Consider the following 25,012-nt stretch of genomic DNA (forward strand, 5'->3'; position numbering starts at 1 on the left):
GAAGCCGGTGTCCTGCAGAAACCCTGCACTAATGACACTGGATCACGGTGGTGTCACCCCAACAACCCGTGTACTGGCCGTCTGGACCCGAGGGCTCCGTGTGCGATGGGATTTCCTGCTCTGTGGCTGACCGCTTCCCTTGCCTTCCCTTTTATGTATGGAGGGCTGTGTTTCAGGCAGGATCCAACATTTTCTGGTCTGGCACAAACATTTGGAGAGACGCACCTCTTTTTTCATACTTGGAAATCCCTCTTAATGTGATTTAGGCGGCTGTACAATTTAGGCTGCTATTTTGTGCAAGATTTTGGGGATAATCCAAACTAAAGCAGGCACAGCTGAAGTTTATATATTCGTATTTATTGGACACATATTAAATTTAGGGGTTACTCAAATCTGAGGTATGTACTTTTATTCAATCTGTTATTGCCAGTGGGGACATTATCGCAATACCTCAGATGTATCTTCATCGGAACTGTGGCAGAAAACTGAGGCTAAAACTGGCAGTATTACATTAAAAAGTTTTTAATGACAACTATTTCTAAGGTCACTTTTTTATAAGGACAACAGGGACACACAATAAATCACCGATGACAGAAATGTCTTTCCAAACTGTATCCTATCAGTGGAAAATTCATCAAAGATATAAATATTGAAAAGAATATCCTGTGCGTGGAAAGGACTTTGGTAGGTATGTCTGCTTTCACAGATTGCTTTTTCTTGCGGGGTTTATTTGAACGGAAATGACTAAAACTGCTGTTACAAAGGCAATGATCTCTTGGAAAGAAATCTCTTGCTGTTTCGCTGTCCTCATGCTCACAAATCCTCTTTGTCTCCAACAAATTGATGAAAAACCATGTAAGTTTACCAGGAAGCCTCAAGAAATGTTAATATATTTTCACGTTTTCTGTCTGTTATTGTGTGATGAGTGAAGTTTTCACTGAGAATCAAGAAGAAGTTAACTGTTAAGTTTTAGCATATCACAATGATCAGTTTTTATTTTTATTTTTTTTTTTTTTTGTGCGTGGGTGTCCTCAGTTGAACATTTTGTGAAGTTTTGATCCAACTGTCTTTTAGAACACTGACCATAATTAATTATGTAAAAGAGACTTCTTGGAAAGAAAGGCTTTTTCTCTTGGTTCCATGTCAGCAAAGGTATAAAATTAGTTTGAGACCATTGCAGAAGGTGGGTCGGAATGTTAAAAAGCTCTTGCAAGTTTGGCATTTGGATGGAACAATAGAGGCATTGTGGATAGATGGAGTATGGCAGACCAAGGTGGTTTTAAATCTATGTCTGAGCAGAGCCAGTAGCTCTGCAGCTCAGGTGGGTATTTGTGGCTCGTTCTGCCACTGAGGGATCATGGAAGTGAGAAACCCAGAAAAACTTGCCCTGAGGTTGTATTTTGTGTTATGAATTCTTTAAGATAGGAATTTACTGTAGTGCTTCAGTGCTGTCTTGTAAGTATTGTTGTCTCTTTAATAGCCCAGATTATTATTAAATCTGATAGTAATTATACAAAAGTTAAGTATTTTGATTTTTTTGGTGTGTTGGGATTCATACTGTAAGAATAGCTGGAGACACTGCATCCATGCTGTCATTCCTTTTCAGAACCGCTTGTTGAATAGTGGTAATCCAGAGGATCTTCCCCTGATGGGATACCAGTCCATTGCAGGGCAATGCATACTCTGTTACTTTCCCTTCTCAAAAGTCTAAAGGTGTATTATATGTAGAATGTCCCCAAAGAAGTTCACAGCATTGCTCCGCAGTTCTGTCACTGTGTTTTCTATCTTGTTGCACTGATCTTCTTTGGCCCTGTTTCTGACCGATGTCCCGGTTGAGGACAGAAATGGATGCTTTCAGTGTGTGGCATCAGAACCTGTGGAGGTAGAAAAGCCTCACTGCCTCTGTGCAAAAAGCCTGCAAAGAAAATACCGCTGAGCCTTTAATAGGATGGAGAAAGTCTCTGTCCTTATGATAAATAAATACATCAGTGTTTATTTATCCAGTGAAACGAGATGTTTTGAGGAATTACTGAATTTGCTTCAGTGGCATGCTATGTTCATCATAGAAGGCGGTTTTAATCAGTGAACCCCACAAGTCATTGCAGTCTTCTTTTCCCAAGATGATCTGCCTAAATTATTAATGATAATGTTACCAAAGCGAAATGATTTAAGGTCTCTCTTCAGAACAGTTTACACTTAGACAATGGGTGACTTTTTGTTATATAGAAGGCATGTAAAATCATGCAGTAGCTATACAGTATATCCCTTGTTATTATAAAAGCCATAATAAAAAGGTACAGATCATTTGGTTTGTAAACAGTTGCATAATGTATGATGCTCTTTAAACTCGGGGACAGCAGATGCTGTAGCCATGGGGCTGTTGCCTTGGCGCCTGAAGGTTGCTGGTTTCAATCACACTCTTGGTCAAGTTAGAATATGCTGCAGAATAAATGACTGTTGCTTAATGTACAGACTTAACTGTACATTCCCAGTTGTAACTACGTAAGGAATAACAATTGACTTAAGGGGAAAAAATTGTGCAAAAAAGATTTTGTAGTCTGTCTATATGTTAAAACCAATATGAACAAAGTCATATTTCTTTTTGGGGTATTGTTATGTGCTGCAATATCCCTGTTTGCTGACCTGACCATTGAAGGTTGTGCACCTGCTGTTCCCTGTGCAGCTATTTGGCAGAGCAGTGCTGGAACGGCGGATGCATCTACCTAACCATGCTGCGGCGCATCAAGCGGAAAGCCCCTCTTCCCCCATGCAACAGTGGGCGGGGTGTTGGCGGTGAGGATGCGGTGGCCAGCGCGGGTGGAAATCGTGGCGATGTTCCCTCTGAGCCAGTGGGTGGAGCTGAGCTGAATGGCAAGCGGACACGCAAATTCGGAGTGATCTCCCGCCCGTCGCTAAAACACGATAGCGAAGAGAGCACCAACCAGGAGTCAGAGATCAACCACGGCTCGTCGCTAGACCCAGGGCCCGCCTCTCGGGCCGGAACACCTACGAAGGAGGGGTCAGTCAGAATGTCTTTGGGGGAGGGTCCTGTGACCGCCCCGCCTAGGGCAGCCCAGGTGCTCTACAGGGGCTCTTCTGCTACCCTACCTTCACACTCCCGTCATCGTCTTTCTGACACCTGCAAGACTGAGTCTCTGGACTGTGAGATTTCCAGTCAGGTAAGATTATCTTTGCCTTTTGCTGCTCACAAACACCAGCTGTAAATGTCATTTAGGAAACATCAAAATGAAAGTTGCATGTTCGCTCTCCCGGAGCTTAAACAGAATTGTTCCAATGAAATACGCGGTTCTGTAGATTGTAAGCTTCTTTGGATAATGCAATTGGCTACGCAACATAATAATAATAAAATCAGGTAGTGAAGTCACTGAGTCACCCAAAATAAATTTAAGGTTATTCACTGGTCTCCTCCCCTCTTTCAGTGTCGGGTGGCCGGTGGTTGGCATAGTGGTTGGAGCTGCTGCCTGCAGGCTCAAAGGTTGCACGTTCATATCCTAGCTGTAGCACCCTAGAGTAAGGTACTTGCCCTAATTTGCTCCAGTGCATGTGCCCAGCTGTATAAGTGGGTGAATAACCGTAGGAACCGTAACAGTGTTAAGCAGCTTTGGAGAAATGTGCGTCAGGTGACTGCGTCTGTTATCTTACAGTGGACAAAATCTGCAAAGAAGCCCTGCTTATATTTTAAGAACAGATAATGCCTTTGGCACAGATTTTGCTGTAACAAAAGTTGCTGTTCTCGGCGACACAATCGCTGCTCATTTGAAATTTAAAAGGAGGACTATAAAATGTACACTAGTCATCTGTGCATTCAGTACAAATGTGTTAATTTCAGATTAATGAAATCTCTATGAACATTTTGACTGCGGTGTTTTAAATGGTAGGAGCTGGTTTTGAATTGTCTGCGGACAATGTATGGGAAGTGTCTCGCTGCTGCCCGATGGGAGCCGGACACCGGACAACCGAAGGCCACGTGGTCGGCCTTGCAAGACAAAGTCCCGTCACAGACACCTGCATTCACTCGCTGTTGCGGAGAATGCACGGATTAAGTTAAGCCTCTTTGTTATGCACTAAACCGTCTCGTGCTTTTCGTACGAGGAACACAACGCGTTCCCCGGCTGCTTCTGCGGGTTTTCCCTTCTGGTAAATTTGACTACACAAAGAAGCGGTGCATTTCTCCAGTGCAAGATGGTAATGCTTTAGGGATGGTTTTTCTTTTTAGCCTATGGATTCGTGCATACGTGGATTTGTCCGCATGTTTCTCGTTGTCGCTGACTAGTTGTGCCTGAGCTCTGTCTCTTTGGACAGTCTTTACGATGACATAATGGGATTAATACATTCATATTAATACCTGATCAAATTCAATCGTGTTTTGTAACGTCCGGAATTGGCGACATGAAAAAATCCAACTCGATGTGAACGTGAGGTCTTCAGATGATCTACAGGAGATCTTACAAATGATGTTATTTGTATGCGTTTGCGATCACCCTGAGTGCAGTACTGTCCATAACTTGAGTGCAAGGAGAAGAGTGTTTGGCTGTTATTCAGAGCTGGCTGTGCTTTTTTTTTTTTCGAACGTCCCGGTCTAACCCTGACTAGCAGCGCTATTTAGGTCAGCGTTGAAGCCATGACTGCGTTTAATGGAGAAAGAGCTGCACTTTGTTACCAGCAGTGAAGGAGTTGTCATAGATTGTTCCTCTGAAAATCCGGATAGCTAATTTGCACAGTGAATTTAAACCAAAGGGTCGAGCGCCGATGAATTCGTTTTAGTGTCTCATACATAGGAGAAATAAGGAGATTTTCCGCCGGGTGGTCATGGGTAAAAAGTGAGGAAGAGTAGAAGTGTTCGGTCAATAATGGGGCAGATACGGAGACTGGGTGGCGCTGAGGAGATGGGATGATTGGCATGTTGTTTCATGTAAGTGTCTAAGCTTGTCTTGGAACAGCTTGCCTGCGTCACCTGACGGGACGGGATGGGAATGCTGTGCTTGGCTTGGTTTTTTTCCCTCCATCCAGTTTTCATTATCTAGCGTAAAAAACATCTCTGAAGGCCCCACTATGAATTTTGGACTGAGCATTGGTGAAGATAGAGGGCTGCTGTTTTCTGTTATATTCATTATTTTACCAAAGACATTACCATAAATTATTGACCCCCCCCGAAAAGTACCACGACATATACGTAGTACCAGTGAAAAGTTTGAGTACACTAGGCTGGTACTTGTATGGGATGAGCTGGACAGAGAAGTGAAAGTAAAGCAACCCCGTACATGCCTTACATGTCTGGGAATTGCTGCAGAAGAGGACTTTGGAAGACATGTCAATTAATTTCTTAGTCAAACTTGTTAATTGTGTGCCTTGTGGAGAGGGGAAAATATTTTCCAGTTATTGTACTCAAACCTTTCACTGGTACTTTCATTATGTGAGGTGTGTTTCGCTCATACAGTAACAGTTATGTTAAGCGTATAATACAGTGTAAGTCAGAATGATATGTAATGCAGACATTACAAGACCTGTATTTTACTTTTGAGTGTGAACCATCATTATATGGGGGCTGCGGTGGCGCAGCGGGTTGGACTGGGTTCTGCTCTGCAGTGGGTCTGGAGTTCGAGTCCCGCTTGGGGAGCTTTGTGATGGGCTGGCGTCCCCTCCTGGGTGTGTCCCCTCCAGCCTTACGCCCTGTGTTGCCGGGTTAGGCTCTGGCTCCCCACGACCCCGTATGGGACAAGCAGTTTCAGACTGTGTGTGTATGAGACATTGTTATATGTAGCAGGATAGTGGATATGAGACATGTTTCCTTGCACCTTGGCTAGAGACTGTCCTGCACACATTCCACCTGGTACAAATACAGTTGGATTCCATGTGATCCTGCCAATCCTCTCCTTTTTTCCTGCGTCCACACATTCACGCCAGAATGTTCTTATTAAGAATGTAATTTTAAATAGGACTTAGGTTTCTTATTGTGTTCTAAAATTGGAAAGTGCCAAAATACTTAGATAAGCATTTAAAGAGGGCTTTTCATTTTCCTTATATCTCCATGGTGAGGTTTCTGTTCCTGATATGGAGATCCAGGACAATAGTTAGCGCAGTACTGGTGGTGGTGGTGATGATGATTTTGCTAACACGGGATAAGACCACGCTCAAGAGAGCGCAGAATATTAATAGATAAAGAAACACTGTCTGTGTTTTAGCAGTGATGTCCATGGCCTGGGAAGAGTCCCATTGTGTTGTTGCTGTCGTTTGACTAAGCCAAGCTTCCCCTGAGAGCCCGAGTCACGTTGCTCCGTGGCCGTGGTCTAATCGAACCCGGCATTTCAGCCCCCCTCCCTCAGAGCATCAGGATGGTAAAACATCATGCAGCATATTTTCAGGTTGTTCAGTAACTCTTAGGGAGCTGGAACGATGTCCTGTAAGTGAAAAGGTGTTGCTGTTGTGCGTAGGTTGCTTGAACTTCATTAATTACTGATTTGCTGTGGGCTTGTTTGTGGTAACCAGATGAACTAAATTAAGTAAGCCACCACTGCAGTCGAGAAAAGGCGGTTTGTTAAGTGTTTCCTCTTATTGTCATCTTACTGGCTAATTAACGTTAGTTTTAAATATATTGATCAAGTCCGGCTCTTTAAAAATAGTATTTTATAGATGAAATGTCTTTTATAAATTTAAAATCGCACTCGTCAATGCTGTTTGAGTTTGCTTTCATGCTGATGTGATCTTCAGTAGTTATCCAACTTCTGAGAAATTATAAATGATAAAAAATGAGTCTTTCAAAATTTAATGAGATATGAGGGAATGTCATAGAAGTCCACTTCTGAGTACCGCAAGCAATGACGTTTACCGGGGCTGATTTATTAAACCATTAGTACATTAACTCATATAGCTGATGCTCTTCACCAAAGCAACTTACAGTGTTAAGGTTACAATTATTACAAGCTTACAGTTATTTGTTGTTTATACAGCTGGGTAATATTACTGGAACAATGTTTTAGGTTAAGTACCTTGCTCAAAGATACTACAGCTGGAGGTGGGGTTCAAACCTGTAACCTTCGAATCCAAAGGCAGTCGGGCTAATCGCTACACCATCACCTGTACCATTGTTACTTAATGACTGTGTTTTAAATCTTGAGTATGACAAACAAAACTCATCATCAAAAAAATTTCGCCTTGTGGAAACATTCATAGCATTGTGTAAATGTAGTATTTCTTAATCTCCAGACCTGAACCTAAAATATGGTTAAAAACGGACAGTTACAGGGGCAATCATATATAGATAGTGTGTGATAGTGCCAAAGCGTGTCTGGGATCATTTCCATGCAATGAGTATAAGGCCAACCAATATACTGTCAGTGTTTTTATGGATGCAGTTTAATGAAAGAAAACAGTTTTTTATTAGCAGTCCTCTATGCAACCAACTGGCCTCCAACAATGGCCTTCTGTGCCATGCAAATGACATGGATCTGAAGGGCAACCAGCTGGTGAAACGCGCATGTTAATCCGAGTGCTCTCTGTTTCTGTGTTCCCTGTCACAGCCCAGGGAAGGCAGCCGAATTTGGAAGATGCACATGGTCAAAGGGCCGGAAGGCCTGGGAATCCAGATCACGGGAGGCCGAGGGTCCAAGCGCTCCCCGCATGGCATTGTCGTGGCTCACGTGGAGATGGGGGGTGCTGCTCAGAGGTGAGTGGGATAAAGACATGGACAATCTGGTAAATCGGTAAACGTGGCCAATCGGGATCGAATTGTACATGGAGTGGCAGATGCAAGAAACATGTTGATCACACATACACGCACACACTGGCTGAAAGCGCTTGTCCCAAGTGAGGTCGCGGTGAACCCGAGCCTAACCCGGCAACACAGGGCGCAAGGCAGGAGGGGGAGGGGACACACCCGGAGCGGGGCATGTTGCTTTTAATTATTCCTGAAAAAGATTAGTATTCTCAGAGCTAAAGCTCTGTTCAGAATAGCTCGCTAAATTATGCGCATAAATTATTAGAAATTAAAAATCAATTTTTTCTGATTACATCATGGTGCTGCAATAGCTTCACTGGTATTTCATCTTTGCACCAACTCATAACTGCGTTTCCAGCTACAACTGCAGCATTTAATCTGTTTCCCCCTCAAAACTGTTTTCCCATCAAATGTCCTTTCGGTGACAACGCATGACTCCACTGTGCTACACGGAGCCCTGCTTTCCAGGATACCGGTTCACGTCTGCTAATCATGCCTGACACATGAATAGCACGTAAATGGACTACCAAAAATCAGTTAGCTACACTCCAGCTCAAGCTTTCTTTGCTCCCAGTTATATATAAACTCTTTGAAACTACGTTTGAACTAGCCAAGGTAATTTTGCTCCACATAACAGGGAGTTTAAGAGTCTAACTGGTCTTTCACTTAGAAGTCAAACTAGAAAGTGTCCAAATAACAAACTACATGACAAAATTTAGATTTTTTTTTTTTTTTTTTTTTTAAATTTAAAAAAAACTTTTTTTTCTTGTACATTTAAAATGGTCTCTATATCTGCTCTTAGTGTAAAAGCTCAAAGTTGCCTTGTTTCTAGAACTAATAATAATATAATTAGCTGTTAGGTGTTTTTTTTTTAATGCTGATTTATGGGTGGAGGGCAGAACTATGCAGTTCCATGAGATGTCCTGCTTCTGTTGTGTTGCGTTTCACAGGGATGGCAGGCTGAAGGCTGGTGATGAGCTACTCATGATCAATGGGCAGTCTCTGGTGGGCCTCGCTCACCATGAAGCTGTGGCCATCCTGCGCTCCTCCACTGGGCTGGTGCAGCTCGTCGTGGCCAGCAGGGTGAGTTCTGGTGCTGGGTCCTGCACCTTGTGCCAGGGACGATAGTTAGCGATCCAGCCCTACAGTCCAGAACATTACCAGTTCGAGCTTCTGGAGTGGTCCTGCTATTGCACCTAGCCAAGGTACTTGACCTGAACTGAAAACATTCAACCGTCTCAAATCGGAGAGTTGTAAGCTATGGAATTTATTTGATCAGAAATAAACTAATGAATTTGGTTTTATCCATGTAGCCAAAATGCAAAATACAGTCAGTTCTGCTGTAACATGATTCTTGTGTTCCTGTGAAACACTGCATTATGCCAATTTGCATAATAAAAAAATTGCATTAGTGAGAAAAATGGGTTTGGAGCAGATTACTGCTGAAAACTGAGGACCCCCCCCAGGAACTTCATAAGTGCAAAACCTACCCAAAACATAATCTATTGCAAATGAAGATAAAGTACTTAAAAATAATGAAAGAACATGGAATTTGTTCTTTAGTTTCTACCGAATTCTTTATAACATCTAAGAGCTGAAAAACAGTTGGACCACAATGCTTTTTTACACTCATAACTGTAGCCAAGCATGTTTATCTGTAATATGCTAGATCAAAATTAAACCATAAATTGAAAAAAGGGTGCGAGTTGGGATTTTTCAATTTGGATCTTGTTAATCTCAAATTGTAATTCTAAAAGAATGTCTTTTGTAAAATGTCTTCCTCTGTTTATTCATTGTGTTATTTCCAATTGTGTAATTGAAACACCGATTGCAGCAGAACTGACTATATAGCCTGATCAAAAATCGAGGTTTGATGGTGCTACAAACATAACGTGTCATCAGGGCGGCCTGCTTTTTCTCGTAATTAATTCTTTTGGAGCTGTAACGCTATTCAGCACTGTCAGTTTTTACTTACCTCTCAGAGGTTAAGCCAGTGGCCTTCAAGGTCTTGAACGAATTCAAGCAAAGGCAAAGGGCGTTCTGAAATTAAATTAAATTTGAAAAAAAGGAAAAAAACCGCTTATCCACACAGTGCAAATATTCGCACATGTGATCGTAAACGTGAAACATTTACCGTGTTTTTACAGGAGGAATCTGCAGTTGACTTCCAAAAATACCCCTCGACGAGCCTACCGGACCTGGTGAGCACTTGCTCGGCTAATGACAACTCCCCTTTGGACAACAAGGAGAACATGCTGCTGGATGCCGAAGATATCTCTGCTAGCTGCCTCTCCCTGCCATCGCAGGACTCGGTGTGTGCGCGCGTCCATGTCTCCGCAGTTCTCTACAGCTTGCCAGACACTTGTGTGCGGAGCCTTGTTTGTATTCAGGTGTGGATTGGCTCACCTGTGCACTCGTATCCCGTTTTCCGGTGCACGTTTAAATTTTCAACATTGTGCAGATAGTTGATGAGTCCTTTTGTAAAGATTGATGTTTCAGCAGAGCCTGCAGGACCTGCAGGGTAAATGAAAAAGAATAATTGATGTTCTGTTTCAAACCATTGTTTACAAATGGTAATTAGCATGGGGAGGAAATGAGCCGGGCTCATGAGCGACTAGCAAAGTGGGTCAGCGTGCTCGTTTTGCTCCTCCCTTTGCCTGCTGCTCCCCACTTCCCTAATTAAATTATCATTCCGCGGTTCCTGCCGAGAGTTTTTATTGGATTGTTTGCCAAAGATTATACCTAAGTGCAGAATTTTTTTCTTAGGCAAGAAGATGAAAATCCCAGTCCGCAGCAGGTTCACGTGTGAACAAAAGTGTACGTAGGGGTTCGGTGATGCTTTGCATTCAGGAGTCCATGATTTCCCTGGGATCTTTTTGCTTTTGCATGTGACCCACATCAGCACCTAAGGGTGTAATTAATGGTCCCTTTTTATAAAGGTGTTTTTGCCCTTCTGAACAACTGGGAATTTTTGTTTAGCGCTACATACAATATTATGCTTTGCAGTAAATAGTAATTAATCTTGGTCTGTGCCAGAATTTGTCGGCTTTCTGAATAATAATGTCTGCACTTTGTAAGTACAAATAAGAATCCATCATTAAAAGTTTGCTTCTTATTTAATGTGTATGTTGGACCGTAAGCGCTTTAAAAATTTGGAAAAACTGTGGGGGGGAAAATGACACAGTGGCCCAGGAAGTGGCATGTTGGAGGACGCAGTAGGTGGTCTGCTCTGATGTGGGTGGTTTATGCAAGCAGCAACAGACTTTTGCGCTCCGGAGCGGAGCTGCCCGTCGATTTATTCGCAGTGTCAGGTCTCCGTTGTGGTGAGCGAGAGGAGGGGGGAGAGGGAGTCATCGTGACCCGGTCGGTTGTGACAGGGTCTGCTGATGGAATTAATGAACCTAATGCAGATTTTGAATCATATTTGGATTATTGCACATGAATTTCCGGACTCGTACTAACCACGTGTCGAGATGCTTTTAACTCAAGTTAGACCCATCTGAGGACATAGCGGGGGGAGGTGTAAAAATGGAACAGCGAATGTGTATTTTACACAGTACAGTTGTACTCTGAGATACACCCAGTCGAGGTACAAGAATCCCTTTTTACAAGTTTCGTTTAACATCCGGGGTCACGCTGGCACAGCGGGTTTGGCTGGGTCCTGCTCTCCTGTGGGTCTGGGGTTTGAGTCCCACTTGGGATACCTTGTGATAGACTGGTGTCCCGCCCTGGGTGTGTCCCCTCCCCATCCAGCCTTGTGCCCTGTGTTGCCGGGTTAGGCTCCGGCTTGCTGCGACCCCACTTGGAACAAGCGGCTTTAGCCTGTGTGTGTGTGTGTGTGTGTGTGTGTGCGCATTTAACATCCCTGCTTCACCCTATGAGGCATTTCTTTGTGTTTACACGGACTGAATTTGGATTTTTCACGCCTTCCGACAGCGGTGCTGTGTGAAAACAGAGCCACCATGCGTTCTTCTTTAGGCATAGTTTGCATTACGTTATTAACCTCTATTACACCTTGTTTGCTAGTTTCAACTTCAGTAATCGTGGTAATCACAAATCAGCAGTGTCAACGAGCGCATTAACACAGCCATATACTATTATAGCGTAATTAATGGAGGGAAACTGCCTTTTTATGTCATCCTAATGCCAACTAATGTTAACTGTTGAAGTAACTGTCCATTTTAAAGGGATCTGGTGATATTCTGACATAAGTTGGTCTCAATTTATTCAGTTTTTAGTCGACATAATATTTTTGGAGTTATGGACAGTTTACAGCCCTGCTCTGTATATCTGCTTTTGTCTTTTAATTTATTTTGTATTTCTATATATTTAATTGGCTTTTAATAAGTCTGTGCAGATTGGGGGTATATGTCATGCTAATTTTAGTCTGCTTTCACTCTGAGTACATTCATGGTAAATTGCAATTTATAAAAACATGTTTTTGTAAACTGAAAGGAGTCTGAAATTTACAGGAGTAACTTGGAGGTCCTTGTTTTAACGGTTAGATTTACTGACAAGTTTATCAACAGAAAGTTTGTAGTGTTCCAAGTGAAGTGCAGATATAAAGTAATATAATGTCAAAACACACCGTGTCCGTCTGTCTCCCTCCCTTCTTCGTTTTTCGACACATCTTGCCTTTTTATGTCATCCTCCGCGATTAGAAAGAGGCGGCTGTGAAATTCATCGTCTAGGGGCCGGCGACAGCTTGGTGCTGGGATGAGGAGGGCGTGAAAGCAGCTCTAGATCCCTTCCTGAGTTAGACGAAATAGTTCTCCATACTGAGCAGTTTGAGCGTCTTTGAATATTTTAGGACGTTCTTTGCTGATGTGAAAATAACTTGCAATCTTTCTGTTTTGTGACCGAAATGTTTCGCGACAGCGCTAATTTGTCGTCTCCCAGAGGTACCTCAGCACATCCGCGTGCATCTGAGACATCGCGCAAACAAGCATTAAACCAAAGCTTTCTGGGGGGCTGTGATTTGTTTGCGGTGCAACATATGTTCCCCGCTAAGGATAAGCAAAGCACAGGCGGATGCTTTTTTAGCTGCATTTTTCTTTATTGAAGTGCATTTGCCAAGAAATTATTTTCAAGGCTGAAAGGAACTATTTAAAATAGTCAAAGGGAAATTAGGAATTAGTTTTTTTGTAGATTATCACATTTTTAAGATAGTGGTACTGCATATTGTTTTTTAAAATGTTAAAATATAATCTCGTGGCACACAGTATAGATTTTTTTTTAATGGCTTTCTCGGCCACATGGAACGCGTGACATTGTTTCATCAAGCGCCATTGTTCTCGAGGCGATGAAAAACTGTGTTATGTTCAGAAAAAAATTGCTCCACCGGAGGTACGTTCATGAATTTCCTGCAAGTCCTTGCCTTCCTGCATCTCCTGCTCGGGTTGTATTTGTTCTGTTTGAGTAAGTGGCAAAGCAGGGTCAGTCCAGGCAGTGGCCTGAATAGCAGTGGATCATCTCCCGCTTACTCGCAGTTCACGGAGCTGGACAAACTGGAGGAGCGGGGGAGGGTGGATGGACCGAAGGGAAGCTGTCGCAGCCCGACGTCCATGAAGTTCCGGAGTCGATCCCAAGGTCAGAACCTCACGTGCATCTTCAGTTACACTTCTGACATTTTCATTTTATGTCGTATTAGCCAGGCAAAAGAAGCAATAGCAGTTTATCTCAGCTGCTATAGCACCTTCTGTGTGAAATCTATCTTCGAAATATCTACTGCCTCATGCTTCATAACAGGTTAATTATTTCATGAGATATTTTGTGCCATATTTGTGTCAATGCTGTAAAAAGCCAAAAAATAGTATATGTGTAAATACGTGCTCAATGGAGGTATCTATATGCAGGCTCGTTTGAAGACTGTTGCCCCCCCCCCTTATGTTCTGTGATGAAGTTCTAAAGGCATTATAATGAATAATTCAAGCAAAGTTTAACTGAAATCGATGTCTTGGGACTGCACAATCAAAGACTAAAAAATTTTTTACCTAAATTTCCGCCGTATCTGCCTGTTGAAAAACTATACTGGCTCTAGGTTGCGCAGTATTTCGTGGGATTTCGTTCTTTCAGGCGGAGGCAGTCGATTGGAGTCGGTTGGGGAGGACGATGAGCTGATTGTGGAGAACGGGGACACGGCCAGTGAAGCGGTCGAGAAGCCGGCGTGCGGTGGCCGCAAGCACTCGCTCCCCCAGCAGCTGGACACAGCGGGCATCCGCCAGGTAGATCGGAATGACCAAGCCCTTCATCGTTCAGCAGCCGCTAGCGTGGAAGTCAAAGCCCTCGAGGGTACTGCTGTTGTACTTTCTAATGGAGTACCAAGTCCTCTTCAGAATGCAGAATATTTAGAGAATCTCACAAAATAATGACTTTTTTTTTAAGGTCTGGGTTTTAAAATGAGTCTAGATCATCCTGCTTCAAAAATGACACAGAAACTGCCAGAGTGTATCTTCTTCTTCTTGGTCCTTAGCTGGCGATTTGGGGGGCAGGTCGCCCTCTCAACCAATACGCTGCTGCAGGTGCCGCTGGATTCCGTATGTCATTCACGATACGCTTCCACTTCTGGTGATCGGTGGCGATAATTCTAGCCTCGTTGATGGTCAGTTGTGGATAGGCAGTTGTTGTGGATTGTTTTTCTTCATGGTTACATTAGATCACTCCTCTCTGCTGTGGTGGACCTGCGTGCCTTTAGCGCTGACTTCACTAGGCTGTGAAAAAGATCTGAGAGAGACGTGGTGTGTTAACAAGGTCCGATTAGTAGGCTTCCCTTTGTCATCAACAACTGCGCGGCAGGAACACCCTGGCTGGAACAAGGAGAGACATGATTTCAATCCCAGCTCTTACTGTCTCCTGGTTTAAGTCAATGCATTTACTGTTCTTGCTAATTTCCTGAGTGGATCGGGATGATCGATTCAAAGAAAGTGGCCTGATGCTGAAGCCTTCTCCAACCACTGTTAATTTCAGTTTGAACATGGTGAGAGTCAGGTATTACAGGTCAAGGTATTACTGTAGCACAGGTAAGAAGACATTTAGTATTGTATGTAGCTGTTGATGTATAAACTCACACACACACACACATTGACTGAAACTGCTTGTCTTGAGTGGGGTCATGGTGAACCGGAGCCTAAACCAGCAACACTGGGTGCAAAGCTGGAGGGGGCGGGGACACACCCAGGACAGGATGCCAGTCTATCACAAGGCTCAAACCCCAGACCCACCAGAGAGCAGAACCCGGCCAAACCCGCTGCGCCACCGCACCCTCTCTTATGTATAAACATTACATAGGAAATTCTACTTAGTCTGCTGGTTTATATTTAAAATCACATGTTTTTGATAAATGTTATTTTGCCTTTTGAAACTGCTGTGAATGAGTTACGGTAAGACAAAGAAAAGATCAAAGACAAAATGCGACGCACCGTCTTAGATGATGTGAGGCAACAAGTCTGAGATGTTGTTTCATTCAGTTTGTTTGTCTCCACTCAGGAATATCAAATTGTGAAGAAATGGGCACGTTCCCTGAGCACCGTTCAAGTGGAGTCTCCATGGAGATTGGCCCAGCCATCCATTATCTCCAACATTGTTCTGATGAAAGGACAAGGAAAGGTGAGGGTCCTTCAGGTTGCTGGACATGTTACAGCTAGAACTACTTCATGAAATACAGTATGTAGTCACGTGGATGCAGCATATTAAAAGAATCAGATTAATGCACATATTTTTCTGGTATGTCCATCCTGTAATGTTTTCAAACTAATAAGACAGCTAGTAGCACAGTAGATAAAGGGCAGGACTTTCTAGTCCTCTTTCACTATGGGAACAAGGTACTTACTCTGAATTGCTCCAATAAAATGTCCAGCTGTACAAATGATGAAAAATTCTCCGGGGAAACAAAATAATACAATATCTAGAACATGTTTGAATGTGGGGAAAAAAAAGGGCTTTGCTCCCAGCAGTTAGATTTGCTGAGACTGGTCTGATTACTTCGTTTTGCGGCTGTGTGTTTTAGGGCCTCGGCTTCAGCATCGTAGGTGGACAGGACTCTGCTCGTGGGAGAATGGGCATCTTTGTGAAAACCATCTTCTCAAACGGAGCGGCAGCGGGCGATGGAAGGCTCAAAGAGGGTACGTGATGTGATGCTGTCATCATATTTGGTGTCATCCTCCTGAAACGCAGGTTGGAATATGACAGAAGAAGGGCCAGGCTCAAGTTAGAAAAGTAATCAGCATCCACAAACACTGAAGGCAATCAGGATAACTGCACTGATGTCTTCATTGTGTAGATTTATTTCTACAACACAGATAACTCTTCATGTTTTGGTTTAATAGTGCAGGATCGAAAGCAAACGCCACTTGCAGCTTGCTTCCATATGAATCTCTAATGGAGACATCAGGCTTTTTAAAAAAGTCTTCCCTGCATCCAGTGGGTTTTGGAGGTCTTACAGCCTGAGGGCTATATAGGTTTTTCACCATTCCTGCCCAGTGCAAGTCACGTAGCCCCGATTGCTTGGATCCAGGGCATCCTGTCGATGTTGTTATTGAAGTGTTTGGCTTGTTTATTGAGTCGCTTAGGTGCCCAGATATGTAAAAATCATTCGCACATCAAAAGATTTAGCAACGCATTGTAGGTTAGAATAAAATAAGCCAGTTTTGCTTTGAGTGTCATGCTTCTCAGTAAAACTGGCTTTGTTTTGTTTTTAGCTCCAAAGTGTTTCTGAATCTTTTCGATGTGACATGCATTATTTTAGTTTTTGTGAATAAGCTAATGTTGTTATAACAGTTCAGCTGAGTGAAGAATAAATCTCTTGCAGACTGCAAAGTTTAATAATTTATTTGACAGTGCATCCTTTCTTAATTCTAGACACATGCTTTTAATTTTCCAGGTGTGCTTCAGTGATATTCCAGGCACCAGGAGTTTAATTTGGGTTGTTAAATGTCTCTGGAAAGCATGAAGTTTTTGAAAAATGTCATGCTCGTGATCATAGTATGTCTTGGCATTCTCATGCGGTCACCATTTCCGGTGCTCTGGGGATTTACTCGAGTTCTACTCAGGTCTACTTCATCAGGGAGACCTAGGTAGGAACCTTCTGTCAGCGTCACGTGTTCTGCTCTGTCTCAGGAGACGAGATTTTGGAAGTGAATGGGGAATCCCTGCAGGGCCTCACTCACCAGCAAGCCATCCAGACTTTCAAGGTAACTGCTTGGTTGACCGACTACCCTTTCATCAGTCTTGTTTGATGTTGCCATCAAGCTGTTAAATCATGACTGCAGTGTAGTAATATTGCAATAAAAACCATTTTCATGTACATCTTACATGTTTAACTTTTATGCTATAGTTTGTGTCTTGCTTGTTTTGTGCTGCTCGGTTACAATAAAGTGGCAACTCGGGTGCAAACGGTAAAGTCTTCTAATAATGAAACTATGCAGTCGGCAATATTGATTTTCCTAACAGCAGTTGGTGGTATTTCAGCTCACTTGCGACCAATGTAGTGATGAGTTTGATCAAGAATGAGTCTGGAAATAGTACTTCTAAAAATATATCTCTACTGCTCCCCTAGCTTTTTTGTTAATATTATCAGTGGCCAACAAAGTGATTGGTTCTTTCATTCGGTTAACCAGTTTATCAGGAAAACAGGCGACATGTATTCCCAGCTCTAGTGCAGCAGTTCCCAGAGATGCAGGCCGCTTATGGGTTGCTTTGCTTTCACTCTTCTTTTCACTTTCCCCCATATAAATATTGACCAGTCTTGCCTAGATCTAATTTGACTGTTATTGTTTCTCATTAGACTTGGTGGTTTTTTGGTTTTGTTCTGGTGCTGCTGTCACCCAGAATTATACTGGCATCCCGTGTGTCGCTGATTGGTCATCTTTGAGCCCCTTGCTTTGTGTAATCAACGGTCTTGTCTTGTCTTGACTTCAGCAACTGAAAAAAGGTGTGGTCACCCTGACAGTGCGTACACGGTTGCGCAGTCCCAGCCTCACGCCCTGTGCCACGCCCACCCTGCTTAGCCGCTCCAGCTCACCCAATTCCAATGCCAGCGGTGGGACCCCAGTACCCCTGGGCTCTGAGGATGGAGATGTAGCCTGCCGTAAGGGCCCTGGACCCAAGGATCGGATAATAATGGAGGTCACGCTCAACAAAGGTACTTTTCATACGTGCTGATGTACTTCTCCGTGGTTTAACAGGAAGTAAATTATAGTTTTTGTAAAGGGGCAGCAAGTAGTGTTGTATTCAAAAGACCAATCTTTGAATTTTACTTGCTGCTATTGAACCCTTCAGCAAGGGCTGTACCCTAAATTGCTCCGAAAAAATTATTCAGCTGTTTAAAAAGGTAAGTAATAGTAAGCATCTTATCCCTGCAAATCACTTTGGAGAAGTGTCCACTAAATAATTAAATGTAAATATAATGTGGATATGAAAATACCACTACTTGTACTGTGCACATACTGTATATACTACTACAGTAAGGGAGCATTACTGTATAATGAACTACTATAATGAGATTATTGGAGAAGAATATTTCAAGAACCACATTACATTTATTCATTTAGCAGATGCTTTTCTCCAAAGCCTCTTACAGTGGATACTATGTAGCATTATGAGCCCACACACCTTATTCACTGTAGTGACTTACACTGCTAGATACACTACTTAGACTGGGTCACTCATCCATACGTCAGTGGAACACACTCACTCTCTCTGTCGTTCACACACTATGGATGAACTTGAACAGCATGTCTTTGGACTGTGGGAGGAAACCGGAGCACCTGGAGTAAACCCACACAGACACAGGGAGAACATGCGAACTCCATACAGGCTGAGCAGGGATCGAACCCACATTCTCTCACACCGCTCAGGCACGGGGGGAGACAGCAGCACTACTCGCTGAGCCACTCTGCCACCAGTAAAGAGAAGTCTAAATAAAGATATGTCTGCTTTTGCTCTTTTTAAAAATCGCCAGTTGTTCCCAACTGAAAATAAGTGAGAGTACGAAACACTATTAGTGTTTAATATACTTTTCATTGGTGTGTGTTCAGAGCCAGGGGTGGGCCTCGGTATCGGGGCCTGCTGCCTCACTCTGGAGAACAGTGCCCCAGGGATCTACATCCACAGTCTGGCTCCGGGCTCTGTGGCCAAGATGGACGGCAGACTCAGGTGAACAACCCACTCCGCTCTCCAGCCTCCGCCGAACCGTTGTATTCATTGGTTTTTATTTGAATGAAATAATTTGCACTTGTACAATAAGCAGCATATGTACTATGAAGTGAGTCTGAAATTTTATGTACAGGCCCACAGGAAGGAGCCATCATAATTCATAAGGAAAAACTAGTGTGATTTAGAGCTCTTTTAAGCCCCTGTGTTCATCAGCATCCTATTACTTGGAAAACAGAAAAGTGCATTGCATATCCTTGCATCTGTACGGTGAATTCTACTTTGTCTTTTTATGTGCTCTTCATTCTTCTTATGTGTTTGTATATGTGTTTCTAAATGCATGTGGGCTTGTTTATGTTTTTGAATCTATCTGCTCAATGTACGTGGATGTCCAAACCTGCAGGGTGACAGTTGATGCTGGTTTTCATTCATTCTCGGCTCTGAATTGTAATGTTAAAGTAATCACTTGGTGCCTCAAGTGTAAACCAGGCTCTAATTAAGAAAATTTTATGAAACATGCAGGACTTCAGCCCTTGAGGACCAAAGATGTGTAGCCACACGTTAGAGGTCAATTTTAATGATTCTACTGCGGTGATACTGCGATAAGTTCCAATCTGGGTTGGAGATGGAGAATAATCGAACATTGAAATATACCTTTTCCTTCTCTTCCCGTCATTCACGTATCCGAAGTCGTGGCGACCAGGTGCTGGAGGTAGACTCGGTGAGCCTGCGTCACGCAGCTCTTAGTGAAGCCTATGCCATCTTGAGCGAATGCGGACCTGGTCCAGTCAGCCTCATCATCAGTCGGCACCCCAACCCAAAGGTAAGGCCTTTTCAGCATCCCCCGTTTTGCCTGAACCCAGCTGCACCCCGTGCCCCCATCCTCCTACATCACCTAAGTGTAATCCAAGCAAAAAGTCTTACGTGAACTCAAAATGAGGTGCTGTTGCTACGACGTTACTGAATGTGCCTAAAAATGCTGTCAAAGTAGCAGTATTTCAATACATGCCAAAAAGTTCTCAAAAGCATTCAATAAAAAGACCTGTGACTGGAACTATATTAGTGCTGAAATACAGGTACGCTAGTGATGGTGGAACTGCAGCCACCGCAGTACTTATGTGCAGTGTAGCTCTTATATTTGTTATATTTCTATTTAATAAAGTTCTCTCTCTTCTAGTCATTGTATTGATTTTATTTTTGCTAAAATAAACCTTTAAAACCTTTGAGATGTGACCAAAAATGAAGAATATGGATATTTTTCACTCGATCGCATTTGTCATTTATATTTTTAATGCCGTAACTGCTGTCATTTTTATGTTATCCCTAGATTTTTTTGATGCTGATTTAACTGTAATAATGTGAGCCTCTGCAATTATTAATGAAAGTTCTTCAATAGATATCAAGGAGGCGATATATGATTTTGATCGGTCCGTTTCTCTTCTCGTTCCAGGTTTCAGAGCAGGAGATGGATGAGGCCATCACCCGCACCACACAGAGAGAGAGCCTGAACAAGGACAGCCACTCCCATGTGCTAGGTATACTCGTCACTTTCAGTGGATAAATCTGCGATTCGCCGTACTTGGAAACGTTCGCCTGTCCTGCTTCAGAAATGCTTTCAGCTCTTCGTTTCTGGAAATAGTTAATATGCAGGTGCTTTATTTTTTGTTTATCTGTTTTGCAGCGGTGATCTTCATATTTAATTGCCGGCTGTACAGCTATTATTCATTAAGCGAAAACATGGGGCCTGGGAAGGCAGCTGATAGCATTGTGATTGTAGCTGTTGCCTTACGGTCTATAGTCAGGAAAAATCCCCTGCTGTATAAATGGGTGAATAATTGTAAATTAGCTCATCTAACATTGTGAAGTAGCCTTGCCAAGGGCATCAGCAAAATAAGGGTTAAAAATAATAAAACGAGCCTCTTGTACAACAGCCAGCTTTCAGCGTAAAAGCCCGCTTTTCCACATTTCCCAGGACTCCCGTCCAAGAGTCCCTCTGCTACTGTGAAATCTAGGCAGGCGGAGGGTTCAATGCCTCTCAGCTGGACCATGAAGCGGTTCCTGGAGCCTGGCAGCAGGGTAACCACTGCCTTTTACCTTTTAACAATCTTCTCTCTCAGTTAATGGCAATGAAGACTCTCAAGATTTACTCACACGCTGCTCAAGTTTTTCAAAACTGTGATTTCTTCAAATCTTTCACATGGACCTAACCCACATTTTTTTTTTTTCTCTAACATATTCCTTAGCATTCAGAGAAGTGATGGATCTTTAGATCATTGTCACTTTTAAATGATTATGGTATTTTGTACAGCGCTTACATGACATAGCTTTTTACCCAAGCATTTGGATGTAGTTATTTCTCAGCTCAGCTTTGCTCCTGACATTTGAACCTGAAAACCCTTAATCACAAATGAATTGCTAATGTCTGGTTTTTAAGCAACTCGGAGTTCACGTCTAATGACTCTGCAGCAGGGTTCCTTGAGCTCAGAAGCAGAGCTCTCCCAGTACTTCTCCCACGATGTCCCCAGCCAGTCGTCCCTGTCAGAAACCATGGTGACAGAGTCCAGTGACGACAACCTAAACTATCAGCGGAGCAACGCCTCATTAGACGAGGCTGGCGCTGCGGGTCATGGCTCAGGTACTGCATTTGTTTAATTACATGTGTTTAAAATGCAGTATTGTGGCTCATTTGCAAATCAAATGTTATGCAGTTGATTCGCCCTTAATTATTTCAGAATAGTTGGTCTGAATTCTGTGTCTAATGTTACATGGGTAGCAGATGTTAGAACCACACTGTCCTCAATTGACAGGCGTCAAGGATTCCCCACGTGCGAGTATTGACAGTGGTGCCACATGCCCGGAGGAGAGCGTGAGCCCTTCGGGCCCTCTGCATCAGCATGTGGGGGTTTCTCACCAAACCAGCCTGAACGGCAGCACTGGCTCGGTTCGCAGCCCTCTGCTGCGCCAGCGGCGGATCGTCTGCTACGGAGATGAGGCCAGTGAGGAGGAGGAGGAGGACCTGCGAGTTGCTGAGGAACAAAAGCTGCTCTGCAAGGGGCGGCTGGAGTCTGGAGTTGAGCGCAGGAGACTTGCTGGCAACGGTTGTCGGACGGTGGACGGAGTTTCCTCTGAGGAGGCAGAGGAGGAGTGTGAAGGCAAGTGCCTTAGCAGCAGCGTCCCCTCTACTGGCCAAGAGGCCGGTTCTGAACTCAGTGCTCGGCCCCCAGGGGGGGAGTCGCCGTTCATGCCCATTCTCTGCCCGGAGCATGAGAGTATGAATCTCGCCGTTAAGACGGACCACCATCGCGAGGCGCAGCTGGAGTCCAAACGGTCCCCCAAACTGGAACACAAGGCTGTGACGCGGGTGAAGAGCATGATGAGCATTGAGTGCCCCAACATGCTGCACCGCCCCAAAAGGGAGGAGCCTGCCTCAAGCCACACCCAGACTGTGCTCAGACCCCGCCCACCCCCTCATGGCAAGAAGGAGGAATTAAGTGAGCTGCCAGTGATTTGCGCCACAAAGATGGTGCTCCTGCAGAGGAACGAGGAAGAATCCTTTGGCCTTGACTTGGAGATCAAGTCCTCGCCCCTGAGGGTTCTGATTACAGGGCTTCGGCCGGGAGGGGCAGCAGAAAGAGTACGTTTCGCATTCTAAAATCCATATACTAAAAAAATTACATTGTGGGGCAGTTAGAATAAGCTAAGTATCATCCAGTTGTTAACCATTTAAATACTATGAGTTACAGTACAAAGTTCTGAAAGCATAAAAGACAATAATGTATTATAAATCTGGCTGTCATTCTTTGTATGTTCTTTCCATCCTTTTTCCACTATCATTGGTTTTGAACGGTAAAAGGACGTTTTACTTCTCCATTTTAATTTCATTGTTGAAAATTAATTTGGGACCCTTGGTTAGAGCTTGCAATTAAAAGACCTTGGTTTGAATCTCACCCCTGCTATGGTGGCCTTTAGCAATTTAAGTAGCCTAAATTGCTTCAGTAAAAATTACCCTGCGGTATAAATACTTAAATCATTTTAAGTATCTTAGTACACAAACCTCACATTGTCAGTCACTTTAGATAAAGTCATCAGCTAAGTGAATACATTATATACTGTATTTTGGTTCATTCCCTTTAAAAAATTCTTGATCGATTTTTCAGTAGTACTTTAATGACACCCGATCCAGCATTCTTTACTAATACCTTGCTGGTAAGTTGTGTGTTTTTTTTTTTTTTTTTTTTTTGCATTGTTCCCTTGTTTACGCTCTAATTCCAGGAATCCAGGGGAAAGCTCTGTGTTGGAGATGAGATAGTGGCGATAGGAGATAACCTACTGTGTACTTTGTCATATCAAGACATCTGCGACCTCTTGCACAACCTTCCAGTAACTCTCAGTTTGGAAATTAAGAAGCCAGTTTCAGGTGAGTTCTCAGCAATGTCATTCCCCTGACACTATTTGAATTCTCTTGGGTTGTATACTTTCTTCTTATCTCCCTTTAAGGGCCTCTACTATTACATTTATTCATTTAGCAGACGCTTTTCTCTAAAGCGATGTACATCTCAAACAATACATAAAGTGCATCACATCAACAGAAAGAGAGATTTAGATACAGACACGTGATTCTTGAGTACAGGCAATTTGTCACATTCCACAGTATGAACCCGTATGCATTACGCAAGTAGGTATAAATGAAAGAAGAAAATCCTTTCTAAAATTATTTTATTAATTAAAAAAAATTTAAAACTTTGAAATAATTTGAAGCAGTTTGTAGTACAGTTATGTATATGTGGGTGGCACAGTGAGTAACGCTGCTGTCTCACAGTGCCTGGGTGGTGTGGGAGAACGTGGGTTCAATCCCCCCTCAGTCTGTATGGAGTTTGTGTGTTCTCCCTGTGTCTGTGTGGGTTTACTCCGGGTGCTCTGGTTTCCTCCCACAGTCCAAAGACAATGCAGTGTGTTTCACTGATGTATGGATGAGTGATCCAGTGTAAGTAGTGTATCTAGCAGTATAAGTTACCTTGGTGAATAAGGTATGTGGGCTGATAACACTACATAGAGTTCATTCGAAGTTGCTTTGGAGAAAAGCGTCTGCTAAGTAAATAAAGGTAAATCTCAGCTGGGAACTTTTCCGGCAAAGTCGAACTGATCCAGGCGCAGTTTCCTCACAATGTAACAATTTTCATCAACCTTTTATTTTGCAAAACACACATACATAATATTTTAAAGCATAAGATTAGGGTTAGGGAACACTCAACAGTTAAAAACCCAGGCCAAAACACACTATTTTATATGCATCTTGAAACATCGCGGGCAAGCCTGCTTGTCCCAGTCATGCAAACCACAAAGAAAATGAATGTGTTTACTTTATGGGGGCTGATTTGTTGTTTTGTCTGAAAGATATACACACACACACACACATTTTCTGAGCTGCTTGTCCCATACGGGGTCGCGGGGAACCGGAGCCTACCGGCAACATAGGGCGTAAGGCCAGAAGGGGAGGGGACACACCCAGGATGGGACGCCAGACCGTCGCAAGACACCCCAAGCGGGACTCGAACCCCAGACCCACTGGAGAGCGGGACCCGGTCCAACCCACCGCACCCCGTTGTCTGAAAGATATTTCAATGTAATTTATAACAAAGTTGCATTTTTGATATATCTATTTATTTGGCAGATACTTTTTCTCCAAATCAGTGTGTAACTTTATTTTGGTAAAGTACAAGTCACAGGAGGGTATGCATTATGGTTAATTAGAGTAATCAGAGTCACTCTTGGAAAAGATTTGTACAGTGACACTCCACATTCAGCCATCCAAAGCTCAGCCAGGATGAGGCAGTTGCACACGGTTAGGCCCACTTTCCTCAGTAGCCCTAGTGCTCCATTCAATCCCCAGCGTGATTTTTAAACTGCAAAGCAAATATCTGTGTGTTTTTAAATTTTTCTTCAAAAACCTGTGACTGAAACGAGTAGGCCGGCTTCTGTTTCTTCATGCTGCATGAAGAAGTAGGAGCGCCACTGTCTTGTCCTTGCTGGCAGTACTCTTCTCCACCACTAAAGGGACAGCAAGTAGCTGGCTTTCTGTCGATGGTGATTGATTTACCTCTTTATTCTATAGAGACCATAGGAGTAGTT

At 43.2% G+C, this 25,012-nt stretch overlaps 1 protein-coding gene across 1 annotated transcript in view; it reads left to right on the forward strand.

The window, feature by feature from the left end:
- Positions 1–25,012, forward strand: part of pdzd2 (PDZ domain containing 2) — a 58,504-nt gene that overhangs the window by 22,048 nt on the left and 11,444 nt on the right. Inside the window, exons 2-18 of the mRNA XM_018736623.2 lie at positions 2,684–3,179; positions 7,539–7,684; positions 8,686–8,818; positions 9,883–10,047; positions 13,225–13,324; positions 13,811–13,959; positions 15,221–15,340; positions 15,741–15,855; positions 16,850–16,923; positions 17,651–17,873; positions 18,769–18,886; positions 19,574–19,706; positions 20,334–20,418; positions 20,856–20,959; positions 21,350–21,518; positions 21,691–22,517; positions 23,156–23,300. Of these exons, the coding sequence (XP_018592139.2) occupies positions 2,684–3,179; positions 7,539–7,684; positions 8,686–8,818; positions 9,883–10,047; positions 13,225–13,324; positions 13,811–13,959; positions 15,221–15,340; positions 15,741–15,855; positions 16,850–16,923; positions 17,651–17,873; positions 18,769–18,886; positions 19,574–19,706; positions 20,334–20,418; positions 20,856–20,959; positions 21,350–21,518; positions 21,691–22,517; positions 23,156–23,300 (3,302 nt within the window). The remainder of the gene's footprint in view (positions 1–2,683; positions 3,180–7,538; positions 7,685–8,685; positions 8,819–9,882; positions 10,048–13,224; positions 13,325–13,810; positions 13,960–15,220; positions 15,341–15,740; positions 15,856–16,849; positions 16,924–17,650; positions 17,874–18,768; positions 18,887–19,573; positions 19,707–20,333; positions 20,419–20,855; positions 20,960–21,349; positions 21,519–21,690; positions 22,518–23,155; positions 23,301–25,012) is intronic.

This window comes from Scleropages formosus, chromosome 6 (genome assembly GCF_900964775.1).
Source record: "Scleropages formosus chromosome 6, fSclFor1.1, whole genome shotgun sequence".
Classification (NCBI taxonomy): Eukaryota; Metazoa; Chordata; class Actinopteri; order Osteoglossiformes; family Osteoglossidae; genus Scleropages; species Scleropages formosus.